Source organism: Melanotaenia boesemani, chromosome 21, assembly GCF_017639745.1.
Source record: "Melanotaenia boesemani isolate fMelBoe1 chromosome 21, fMelBoe1.pri, whole genome shotgun sequence".
NCBI lineage: Eukaryota > Metazoa > Chordata > Actinopteri > Atheriniformes > Melanotaeniidae > Melanotaenia > Melanotaenia boesemani.
In genome coordinates this window covers 22873019-22884260 of record NC_055702.1, presented here as the reverse complement: position 1 = coordinate 22884260, position 11242 = coordinate 22873019, and the positions used below count along the sequence as shown (strand labels likewise).

The following is an 11242-nucleotide window of genomic DNA, read 5'->3' as shown; positions in this document are numbered from 1 at the left end:
TTTGCAGAGAGAAAGTCATAGTATCCCAAGGAGCAACGTTGTAGAAATCAATACACTTCAAGTGTCTCACTGAACTGGCTGAATTTATGCATCTTTACCGCATTGCTGCCACCAGGCCATCCTCATACTGTCTTATCTTACATCCCGCTTGGCTCCGTTTACACTTTCCTCCACTTAAGCCTTCTTCCCTTATCCTGTGGACACACATAAATTATATTAAGGGTTGTGTGTGTGTTTTTTAAAGGCCTCTTCTGCGCTTTCTGTGAGTGCCTGGGTGACTTCTACTGTGTCTCTCAGCAACAGCCATAGAAGCAGAGTGGACAGAGGGGGCCAAAGCTGCTCATTAACATGTTGTAAAACCCCTGGTGCTCAAAGAGAAACAGGCAGACTTGCTAAATACAGGACACAACTAAGGGTTCAAACAGTAGTTGCTGTATCAGTAACATTTGGGAACACATTGTTTGTATTTTTATTGTTAAATAGATAAGTATAATCTGAGTTCAGCTTTTCTTGTTTCAGATCTTGAGAGTTCTTTCCAGAGCATTGTGTCCACATTCTGTTGGCCCAGCAGCCACACCAAGCAGACCTCATCACTGACCAGACAAAAGCTCTCTGACGCACACGCAAAGAACAAACCAACGTTTTCAAAAGAGAGGATGCCATCTGGGTTGCCTGGGAAATAGATAAAGCTGAGGGCAGAGATAAGCCACCTTAAGCTTAGAATTATTAATCTGCTACTATAGAAACTATTAGGTTTTTTACTCTTCATGAGATACTTTTTTGCAGAAGATTCAGCAAGAGGGAGCTCAGTTAATGAGATTTTATTGAATAGAGAACAAATGCCATCACAGACAGCGAGTATTAGACATTTTTTTTTACACCAGCACCAGGATACTTTCTGAATTTACTCAAGTTTACTTTGTTATTATTTTGCTGTTATAACATGGTTAAGAAAAAATACATAAAAAGAAAACATCACCAACAACAACAAAAACCTGTTCTCTTTTCAAAGTAAAAAGTTTCATTTTTTCTATCATCAATTTCTAAATTAAGCTTTTATATAACAAAACGAAAAGCTTACTGTGATGCTTACAACGTTGAGCCAGACAAAAGTTGCTTTGTTGTTGATGTTAACGGCAACTATTCCATTGGACTGAGATCTGGTGCCTGTGAAGGCCGTTGGACTCCAGTGAACTCATTGTCATGTTCTAGAAAGCTGGTGGAGATGATCTGAGCTTTGTGATATGGTGCATTATTCTTCTGGAAGTAGCATCAGAAAATGCTCCACTGTGGTCATAAAGGGGTGGACATGGTCAGCAGCAATACTCAGGTAGACTGTGGTGTTTAAACCAGGCCACGTTGGTACTAAGGAGCCCAAAGTGTACCAAAAAAATATTTTCCCACATCATTACACCACCAGCTGCCTATCAGTCTGATTTGGATTTTGGCCTAATTGAATTATATAGTTTTATAAATTAAGCCATTACAAATCAGTTTCGATTAAAATGAACTGATGGTGGTAGCAGCTTCTCCTGGTTTAGACACGGTGCAGCCACAGGACGCTAGAGGGCTCTGTCATATAAACACAACAAGGAAGTGGAGGAAACAAAGAAGAAGAAGACGGCCTCGGATGGTGTCACTTCAAAGGTACTGTAGAAATAAATAAAACATAGGCTAACAGGGTGTTCTTTGTAAAATAGCTCATTTAGAAGAGACAAAACCTTTGCAGCTCGATGTGAAATTTCAATTTGTACATCTAAATGGATGTATCAACGTTTGTTTCAGCCCAATAGGAGCGAATTAGTTATTATGATCCGCTTATTAGCCGCGAGACCCAGCGTTATGTGGTGTAGTGCTGTTGTTTGGAGAAGTGCATGATTACTGTATAACAAGGGACATAGTTCGGCAAATATGGACTGTAGCCAGATATAATTAAACGTGTCGCATTAACCACCATTCCTCTTACAGGGCAGCAAATTGGGAGACCATAATACCTCTAAATTGATGTTTTATTCAGTTATTTATCAATTTATTAATAACTTGTGGGCCGAAGTTTCCGGAAGACTGTGATTAAGCATAGGAACACATAAGATATGGCGAATCTGTGTCGTCGACAATGTAATAGGTTATTAAACATTAAATTGTATGTATTGTCAATGAGATTAGGTCTGAAAGATTTTTGCATTCTCAGCTACATGACAGGAGTTATGTTGACGATCTTATCGATCGATGTGTTTATTTTTTAACCAGTCTATGATGTATCTCAGGTAGCTGAAGCCTCCTTTTAGCTCCAGCTAAACTTAGTTTGTATGGATTTTGTACCTCATTACTTACATTGAAATTTACATTTAACTTTTAATGCTGTCTGGTTTTATCCACATTTTTTCCAGCAGGTTCTATGATCCAGTTAAGGACTTGTGAGGAAGAAGAAAACAGTTTTGAAATTTGCCAGCTCAGACTGGCAGTGTTAGAAAACAATGACAGACTCCTGGACGAGATGCTCTGTCAAGAGATCTACAAGAAAGTCATCAACTGCAGAGGCGGCTGGGGCATTGCAGGCACACCTCTACATGCCGCTGTGTCCAAAGGCCACCTCAGCTGCCTGCAGGTTCTGCTAGCCCATGGTGCACTTGTAGATTGTGTAGATATAAAAGCTCAGACACCGTTGTTCGCTGCTGTGCGTGGGAAATACCTGGACTGTGTTTTAACACTCCTCAGAGCCGGAGCTAACCCCAATGGGAGCTCGACCAACAACGGCTCCCCTGTCCTCACTGCAGCGCGAGAGGGTGATGTGGAGATACTGAGGCAGCTGCTTATACATGGTGCTGAGGTCAATTCCCGCTCTAAAGTCTTACTGTGGACCTCCAGTGCCAGGGTGTCCAGTGGGCCGCTGTACTTGGCTGCCGTTTATGGACACATGGAGTGCTTCAAACTGCTGCTCCTCTACGGAGCTGACCCGGATTACAACTGCACGGATGCAAAGCTGCTGAGTTCTGTCAAGCAGCCCAAAACTGTGCTGGAGATGTGCCTCAGGCACGGCTGTGGTGTGGAGTACATCCAGCTGCTGATCGACTTCGGAGCAAACGTCTACCTCCCCACTCTGATCATCGAGAAGTCCACGAAGCAGAATGAGGCAGTAGAGCTGCTTCTGGGGGAGAGAGGTACTGAAAATACAAAATTTTTAATGGACATTGATTTCAGGTTTTAAAAACTAGAACGTATCTGGATTGGATGATGACAGTGTAACCTGGATAGGAAGTAAAGCATGAAAAAACTGTCAAAGTAACCCCATATTATGCACATTAAGTTGAAATGTTTTATTTACAAGGGGAAGCTAGAGTTCTGTGGAGTTTACTGGTTACCAGCTTTATAGGCTTTAACACATAACAATACCAACAGAGAGGCTAATAATAAGGCAAATGATCCCTCTCCTCTTTAATCCAGAGGCTGTGGCATCCCAAGAATGTCACATTTTGATCTGTGTCACCACAGTTTTTCACTTTGTCTCAGACCATTTTAAATGAGCTTTGGTTCAAAGAAGACTCCAGCTTTCCTGGACTGAGTTTAACTATGCCTTCTTCTTGGTATGATAGAGCTTTAACTGCATTTGTGGATTTCACGGTAAACAGTGATTTCTGGAAGCGTTGCTGAGCCCATGAAGGTATTTATAGTAGAGACCCATGTTAGTACTGATCTTCATCTGTGTCCCCAGCACACAGAGATTCCTCCATATTCTCTGAATCTTATTATACTATAGATATTTTTACACTCTTACATTGAGGAACATCACTTCAAAATTATTTCACAATTTGTAGACACTGTTTTTGCAGCTTTACTTCTGAGACTCTGCCTCTCAAAGGTGCTCTCTTTATATTTAGTCATGTTACTGGCCTGTTACCAGTTAACCTAGTTAGCTGTAGCTTGTTCCTCTTGATGTTTCTTTTTACTAACTCTTACTTTTCCAGCCCTTTGTTCCCTCCATCCCAACCTTTCTGAGACAAGGTAAAATATCTGACTTAGAATATTTGACACGTTTTCTATATTGTATTGTGAATAAAACAGCTGTGTACGTTTTTCTTTTACATTTTACATCTTTGGGATTAGGTTCTACCAGGATATAATATAAATGTATTGTCATATAAATGTAAAGTCATATAAAGTAGACAGTATATACACCTGGGTTTTTAACGCATTCCTGTTTCAACACAGCTAAATCAAAGTAAATGTATCTAACAGCCCATTAAGTTTTGCACAATGACTCATTAATTTGAGTCGGGTGTGTTGGAGCAGGGATACACAGAAAACCTACTGGACTGCCGCTCTTGTAAAACTGAACTGAGTAGCCCTCACATTCCTTTATTTATCCCAAAAGGATCCATCTGTGCCGTTGATTGGCTCAGCACACGTATACTTGGCTCATCCCTTTTAACAAGAGTTTTCCCCCTCTTGTCATCTCCAGGAAATCCCAAGGCCTTGACCTCACAGTGCCGACTTGCTGTGCGACGATACCTCAAAAAGATCAACAAGATCCACTGTATCGACCAGCTGGAATTGCCTACAAGTCTCATGAACTTCTTGCAATATAAACAAGTTCCAGTCACTGTCGTGTAGCTAAGGAAGCGTGTATTATTTTATATTTTTATCTCTGTCAAAGCTTTTTCAACACGTCTGTCTTTAAATGGTTTCTGTCTCTTCATGTGCTTTTTTGCTCAGACTGATGTTCAGTCAGCAAGATTAAATGTGTGAATAAGTGATGTTTCATTCATTTGTACTTATCTGGTTCTGTTTGTTTTGCTTTTTTTGGCAATATGTGCTATAAAAACCAGTTTAAGTCACCATTATTGTGTATAATTTTATATCCATTTATACCCATGAGATGCTGGTGATAACTAATGTCAGGCTGCTCTGGGAAGCTTTTTCAGGCCTGCTGTTGGTGTCTCATTACAGGTTTTAAGGGGCATGAAACATTTTAACTTGCAAAAAGGAGATATATAAAAAAAGACAAAACCAAATCAAATAAAAGCCATAAGCAGAGTGAACATTAGAAAGGCAGACAAACTGAGAATAACTTGCTTGTTTCTTTATATAAATTATACACCACTTGCGACTGAGTATGAAACAGCTAAACTGAGTTTAATTGTTAAACATGGAGAAAAACAGACCACTGAAAGCAATTCTCTTAAAAAGAAAAAAAAGTACACACTGTACCTTAAAAGCAGAAGAAAGAATAGAGACATGATATCACATCTTGGTAATGAAAATATAAAATTAAAAATAAAAAACTCCTTTTTCTTAAGTAATTTCAATCTTAAATATCAGTCTCAAAAAAACAAAAACAAACACCTGCTCTGGAATATGATATATAATCATTAAATCATTAATTCATTTCTAAATGAGAAATTTGGATCAGTTTTAGCTGCTCATGTCAAAGATTAACGTTCAAGTACGGCTGTCCTTACACCTCGGTCTAAAAAACTGCTCTGTTTTCACAGAAGTACTTCAAGTAGTGTTCATTAAACAAACTAGTCAAGCTGTTTCAGAGTGAAACATTTCATTTGGTCCCCTTTTTCAAACTGAGGTCAGCGACACTTTGATGCCCGTCGACGTGGCAACATCAGCCTAGTCCTACATCTAGTGACATCATAACTACGAAGCCCAGGATGGAGGTCCAGGATGCCAGTCTCCCGTTTCCGCTGGTGACGAGCAATAAAAAAAACAAAAAGAAAACTATTAAATTAACAGAAATTTGTTAATAGTCTCAATGTGGCTGCAAAGGAAACCCCATTCGTTTTATCTCACCTGACTTGAGCCTCTGGTATGATGTCATCCACCACCACGTAGACCATCGCCCCTGCAGCGAAGGCCAACGCATACGGCAGCAGAGGTTCTGCCAGAACAACAGCGACGGCGCCCAACAAGCCAGAAATGGGTTCTACCATGCCACTGAGCTGGCCATACCTGGGGGGAGAACGCTGATGGTCATATATATGGAGCTAAGACAGGGACTTACGTTTTATAACTTGTATGTCCATCTTTGAACCTGTAACAAGAAGGACAAATCTACAAGTACCGGTTAATTCTGCAAGTCTGAAAATACAAGGAAATCATCAAAGGCTGGAAGTACAAACATTTGTCCCACACTTTACAAGCCTACACAAGAACCAATCAGCTTGCTCTAATGCCTAACCAATTACAGGGCTAAGATTCTCTGTAGCCACAACCAAACTTTATGTTTTGTTAAGTGCCGCCATGGCCGTTTGACCCAGGCCAGTCCTAGATACTCAGATGTTTCTGTCTAGAGATTGTAAATATGTCTCTAATTCTACTAAGTATTCTAAGATACTTTATCCATAAACCAACGTATTTTAAGGGATCTATGACGGTTGGGCTGGCCTTGGTCAGCTCTCTCTCTGATTGGTTATAGATTAGCGAAATCTGATTGGTTTTTGAGTAAGCATGTAAAATATGGGACAAATGTTTTGTATTTGTGTTTTATTAACTGTATTTTCAGACTTGGAGAATTGATCCATATTTTATTTTATTTGTACCTGTACTTGTTATACTTAGAAAAAGAAATAAACAAGTTACAAAACTCGTGTCCTAGCTCTAAAGATGGTCATAGTGAAGATCCAAACTTAAGCCTGGTACACACATAACAATTTTTGGGCTGTTTTTATCCCGATTTTGCCTCTTCCCGACCTCGGACGGCAGACGCCCGATCATCATGAGATTTTTCCTGTACAGTTATCATGTGGTCTGAGGTGGGTTACGAGCAGATTTGTCCCGATAATCCGCTACGAAATGGGTCATAGCTGACAATCGGAAATATTGAACATGTTCAACATTTCAGAGCCGATTTCTGAGGAACGCCGACGACTCGTGCATTCTGACTGCGTGGATGATGTGGCACAGAATCAGAGAGCGAGCTGGCTGGGGAACAAGGAAGTAAATAAAGTCCGTGTTCATGCCATCTCCAGTCTGTTATTTTTTTCAGTTCTGTATTTTTCTGTTAACAATAGTCCCAAGACCACCATCATTCCCTCGTCCTCTATATCCCCTTCCATGCTGTGTGTTGTGTTTTCCGGTTGTTACTATGTTTCTTCTTCTTCGTTTTTTGCCGGTTGTTGCTATGGTTCTTCTTTTACGTGCCAACGTTTGTCCGGCTCGGAGGACTAGATTGTAGATGAGTTGTGGGACAGCATCGTTATATGTGTGTTATTCTGTGATTATATTATCGGCGCACAGCACACACAGTATGATCAAAACTGTTTTTTTATCTTCACGTGTGAGTTCTACCAGATAAAGGATCTCATAAGATTAAAAAAATCGTTATGTGTGTACCAGGCTTTAAATGTAGAGCATGCGTTAGCAGAAAGAGCTGTTTAGCTAACCCAAACACAGGGTTCAGAAAGAGGGATGCTCCCTACCAGAAGGCCTTCCATGTTGAGACACCTGAACCTCGCAGCGGCAGGCTCACTGCCAGCCCTTCTGGAAAATTCTGGATGCCGATACCGATGGCCAGATTTCTGATGAAATACAAACAATTAACAGTCACGGTGTTGTTGTTTACATCGAACATCAGTTTTCCTCTCTGACTGAATGAGAGGAAAAAAGACAGAATCTCCAGCATGACGTAAAGGAAGCAAGGATTTTATAATTTTGTAGACCTCAGTGTACTTCTCAGTACCATGCACTGCATTTGGTCATTTTGTAAATCACATGTAAACAATATTTGCATTGCACACAGTAGCGCAAATGTCAGTGTTATTAGGAGCCTGAAAAGAAGACTAATGGACCTTTTTTTCTGGGTCTTAGAAGATGTTTCATCTTGTTTTTCTTGTCTTAGAGGCTCCTTAAGTTGCCATGTACTGCATAAACAATGCCTTTCAGTTTATGTTTGGGTCCTTTGAATGAATTCATGTGCATGACAGGTGGTGTTGTGTTTGAAGAAATCCTTTAAGTTAAAGACTTGCCACATAAGAAAGGACAATATTTTTGTGTCTGTTCTTTTCATGCTTCCTGTTTGGGTTGTTTTTTTTTTTTTCTAATTTCTTGGCTGATTTAACAAAGGCCCTGTTAAGATATCCACAGGATTATAATGGCAATGAAATAGCTGGGACGATGTTTTCAGCAAAGACTTTCATTTCAGACTTGCATGCAATATTGCAGCTGTGAGCCAAAATGATGTCTCAAATCTGCTATCCTCCATTTAGGCTTACAAAGCTGTAATTCAGTCAGAAAAAACTTCCTTTACTAAGCTGCAGGACAAATTTTACAATATATCAAAGGCTTTTAATTATCTATTTATTTGATGTATTTATAAAAGTCCCATGACCATAAAGAGGCTGAGACTGGTGGTGTTAGGCTAAAGATCGATCGTTTTCGAGATTATCCACCATGGTACAGTGACACACAGATGAACTGAACATTATTCTGAGAGGAAATCCTCTCGTTAATTTCTGGGCAGACAGAAATCTTCAGTGAAACAAGTCTCATGTATCTACAGTACTACTTAGCAACCACTTGATGTCAGCATAACACAATACAGCACATTTAAAAATCCAAACTCTGGTCCTAATAATAAAAAAACACTACATTTTAAAGAGAGCCCAAAGCATCTTTATCCTTTATTCCACTGACAAGTTGAGTCACGCCCATCTTTAGAGGATGGAGCCTTTTTTAAAAATCAAAATTCATATTAGATTAAATTCCATTTAATTCTTCAAACATAAAAATGGTGACCTGATTATCTAATTATCAGCTGCTGCCATTATCAAAATTTAAATGTTGACAATAAAATTGAGATCTATGTATTCAGTACCTGTCTACACAATTTAAGATGTTACAAGACATTAAGACTGATGAATGAATGAATGAATGTGCTACATGAAATATCATGAATAGGCATTTATAACTGTATAATAACCCTAATAAAAAACAAGTAAACAAATAGATCATGGTTTAACAATTGTTCAGTGCAATGATTCCAGCATTAGTCGTTTCTTCTACTGGATTTAACAGAGATTTTAACAATGTGTTATATGATCTATTTGTATTAGTTATCTTATGTCCAGCACTTTGTTCAGCAGCTGTTGTTGTAAAGTGCTTTATGAATAAAGTTGGTTGGCTAACTGTTCTTGTGAAAAAACAAATGTGCCTGCAAACATCTACCAAGTGATACCAACTAATATATTAATTATAGACGTAGAATTAAAGTACTAATTTTGCAGAAAAAAATAGCTGGTCTCTGATTGCAGCAATTAGCTAATATGGGTTAGCTAATAACCAAGCTGATAAGCTAATTGTTGCACTAATGCTAGAGATGCTAACTCTCATAGCTGGCTGCAGATGATGATTTCATGACTGTGTTAGCTTGAATTTACCAGGCTAAAATATCAGGTGTTTTGCATTGTATTGTGACTTTACTCAAACATTTAAAAACAAAGAACAGCTCAGGGTGTTCATCTATTTTGGCCATTGTGCCCAGCTAACTGACTGCTCAGACCAGCTAGTGGTCTGTAAACTGCAACTTCTAAAAACTGCGTTGGCCGATACTTGCCTCATTGCTAGCTAAAATAAGTGAAATCAGACAGCTTGAATGTTCTACACAGATGATTGGAACAACCCTTCCTGACTTTTAGATGGGTGGGGCTGTACAACAATTTTGCATTTGCTATGAGGAGCTGATGAAGTAAGAAGGTAGCAATTTAGCAGAAAGGTTAGATGGAGGCTAGCTGTTACTAGCCAGCAACGGCTGCCAGTGGGTATAAATGTGAGCAGGTTGAGGTAATCATGTTCACACTCAAGTGTTTCTCAATCCAGGTCCTCAGGACCCACTGCCCTGCATGTCTTCTACATATAACTGCTCCAACGCACCTGATTCAGACTCATGAACTTCCTCATGAAGTTCGTTGCAAGCCTGTTCAGGTGTGTTATAGCAAGGTTAAAAACAGTGGTAAATAAATTAAACAGTGGTTCCCAACCTGGGGTCCTCCAAAGAGCACAGGGGGTCCCTGAGGCTTTGAATATTAGAGCCATTGTGATTAATGCCCACAAATTGTCCCTATTTTAAAGAAAAAAAAGTAAGGCTGTATGTTGTTAATTTAACTTTGGCTTTATCAAAGGACATGACTCAACCAGAATACATTATTTATGGTGAGAATCTGACTTTTGAAAGCCTACAACCAGCATGGTTTCAGGACAGGGTGGAACAGGGGGTCTATGGCATTTTAGTATATGCATGAAGGGGGTCCCCGAGGAAAAAAGGTTGGGAACCGCTGCTCTAAAACATGCAGGGCAGTGGGTTCTTAGGACCAGGATTGAGAAATACTGTTTTAAATCACTTCTTGTTCTTTACTTTCTTCTCAATGGCAAAAAACTTTGAAATGCCCAGTTTTGAGGAACAAAGATTAGCTTTTAAGGGATTAATAACAAGCTGAGTGAATTGTTGTTTGTTTTTTATTGTTTAGTTTTTGTGAGGTTGTTTGCACAGTAATATAAGTAGCGGGTTAAATGCTTTAAATACTCTGCTGAGAAATTTAGCTCAAGGGTATCCAATTCTGGTCCTCAAAGGCCACCGTCCTGCAGGTTATATGTTTATCTGATTATTGTGCAGAATTTGTCATGATGTTGAGGAGATGTATTTGATTTGAATCAGATGTATTGAAGCAGGGAAACACTGAAAAATCTGCATAATAGTGGCCCTTGAAGACCAGAATTGGACATCCCTGATCTATTCAGAGATAGAGATCAGCTGCCTGTTCATGAGATCAAAGCTCCATAAAATATTTCAATTTTTACTGACAGTACCATGATGCAACCACTAGATGTCAAGAGCAGACAGGCTGTGCATTATTAATGCACCTAGAAACCTTTTCTTTTACTCTGGTATAATGGGATGGAATTATTTGTCAACCACAGGAAGGTTTTAAAAGCCAGGTTCAGCAGCTTTTATGGAAGTAGGTTAAAGCTGTTAGTGAAGTGTGACGGGCTTTTACTGCGGTTTTGTATTGATGTTATGTGACTTGTTTATTTAACGTAAATTTGTGATTTTTTATTCTGTACATCTTTGTAGAGTATGGCTTTCTTGTTCTTGTTTCTGTTGCTTTTGTTTTAACACCAAGGACCATGCTGTGAACAAGTTTTATACTTTAACATGTTTTCCTTTGGAATGCCTTCTTATCCTTTGATTCTAGAAATAAATCAATCAAGCTAGCACGTTTTAGCCCAGGTAGGAAACCTG

At 39.2% G+C, this 11242-nt stretch overlaps 2 protein-coding genes across 4 annotated transcripts in view; one reads left to right on the top strand and one right to left on the bottom strand.

The window, feature by feature from the left end:
* Positions 1–1601: 1601 nt before the first annotated feature.
* Positions 1602–4752, top strand: LOC121632521 (ankyrin repeat and SOCS box protein 12-like). Of its 2 annotated transcripts, none has more exons than XM_041974100.1 (3): positions 1602–1647; positions 2391–3161; positions 4460–4752. In XM_041974100.1, exons 2-3 carry the CDS (start codon positions 2399–2401, stop codon positions 4609–4611), a joined length of 915 nt encoding a protein of 304 aa, XP_041830034.1. In that variant the 5' UTR covers positions 1602–1647; positions 2391–2398; the 3' UTR covers positions 4612–4752. The 2 variants fall into 2 exon arrangements, with proteins under 2 accessions (XP_041830034.1, XP_041830033.1); XM_041974099.1 differs by having other exon boundaries at positions 1613–1647; positions 2394–3161.
* Positions 4753–5054: 302 nt separating this feature from the next.
* Positions 5055–11242, bottom strand: part of LOC121632520 (zinc transporter ZIP11-like) — a 210756-nt gene continuing 204568 nt past the window's right edge. Inside the window, exons 8-10 of one of the 2 annotated variants that reach the window (XM_041974098.1) lie at positions 7428–7526; positions 5800–5958; positions 5055–5693 (exon numbers count right to left, since the gene is read on the bottom strand). In XM_041974098.1, coding sequence (XP_041830032.1) covers positions 5615–5693; positions 5800–5958; positions 7428–7526 — 337 coding nt within the window. In that variant the 3' untranslated portion in view covers positions 5055–5614. The remainder of the gene's footprint in view (positions 5694–5799; positions 5959–7427; positions 7527–11242) is intronic. The other variant, XM_041974097.1, reaches the window with a different exon arrangement.

What these genes read in the sequence shown, in the direction of transcription:
- LOC121632521 (XM_041974100.1), top strand. Translation starts at nt 2,399, where the DNA reads ATGATCCAGTTAAGGACTTGTGAGGAAGAAGAAAACAGTTTTGAAATT. An exon ending in GCTGCTTCTGGGGGAGAGAG is followed by an intron (nt 3,162 to 4,459) that starts GTACTGAAAATA and finishes TGTCATCTCCAG; the next exon opens with GAAATCCCAAGGCCTTGACC.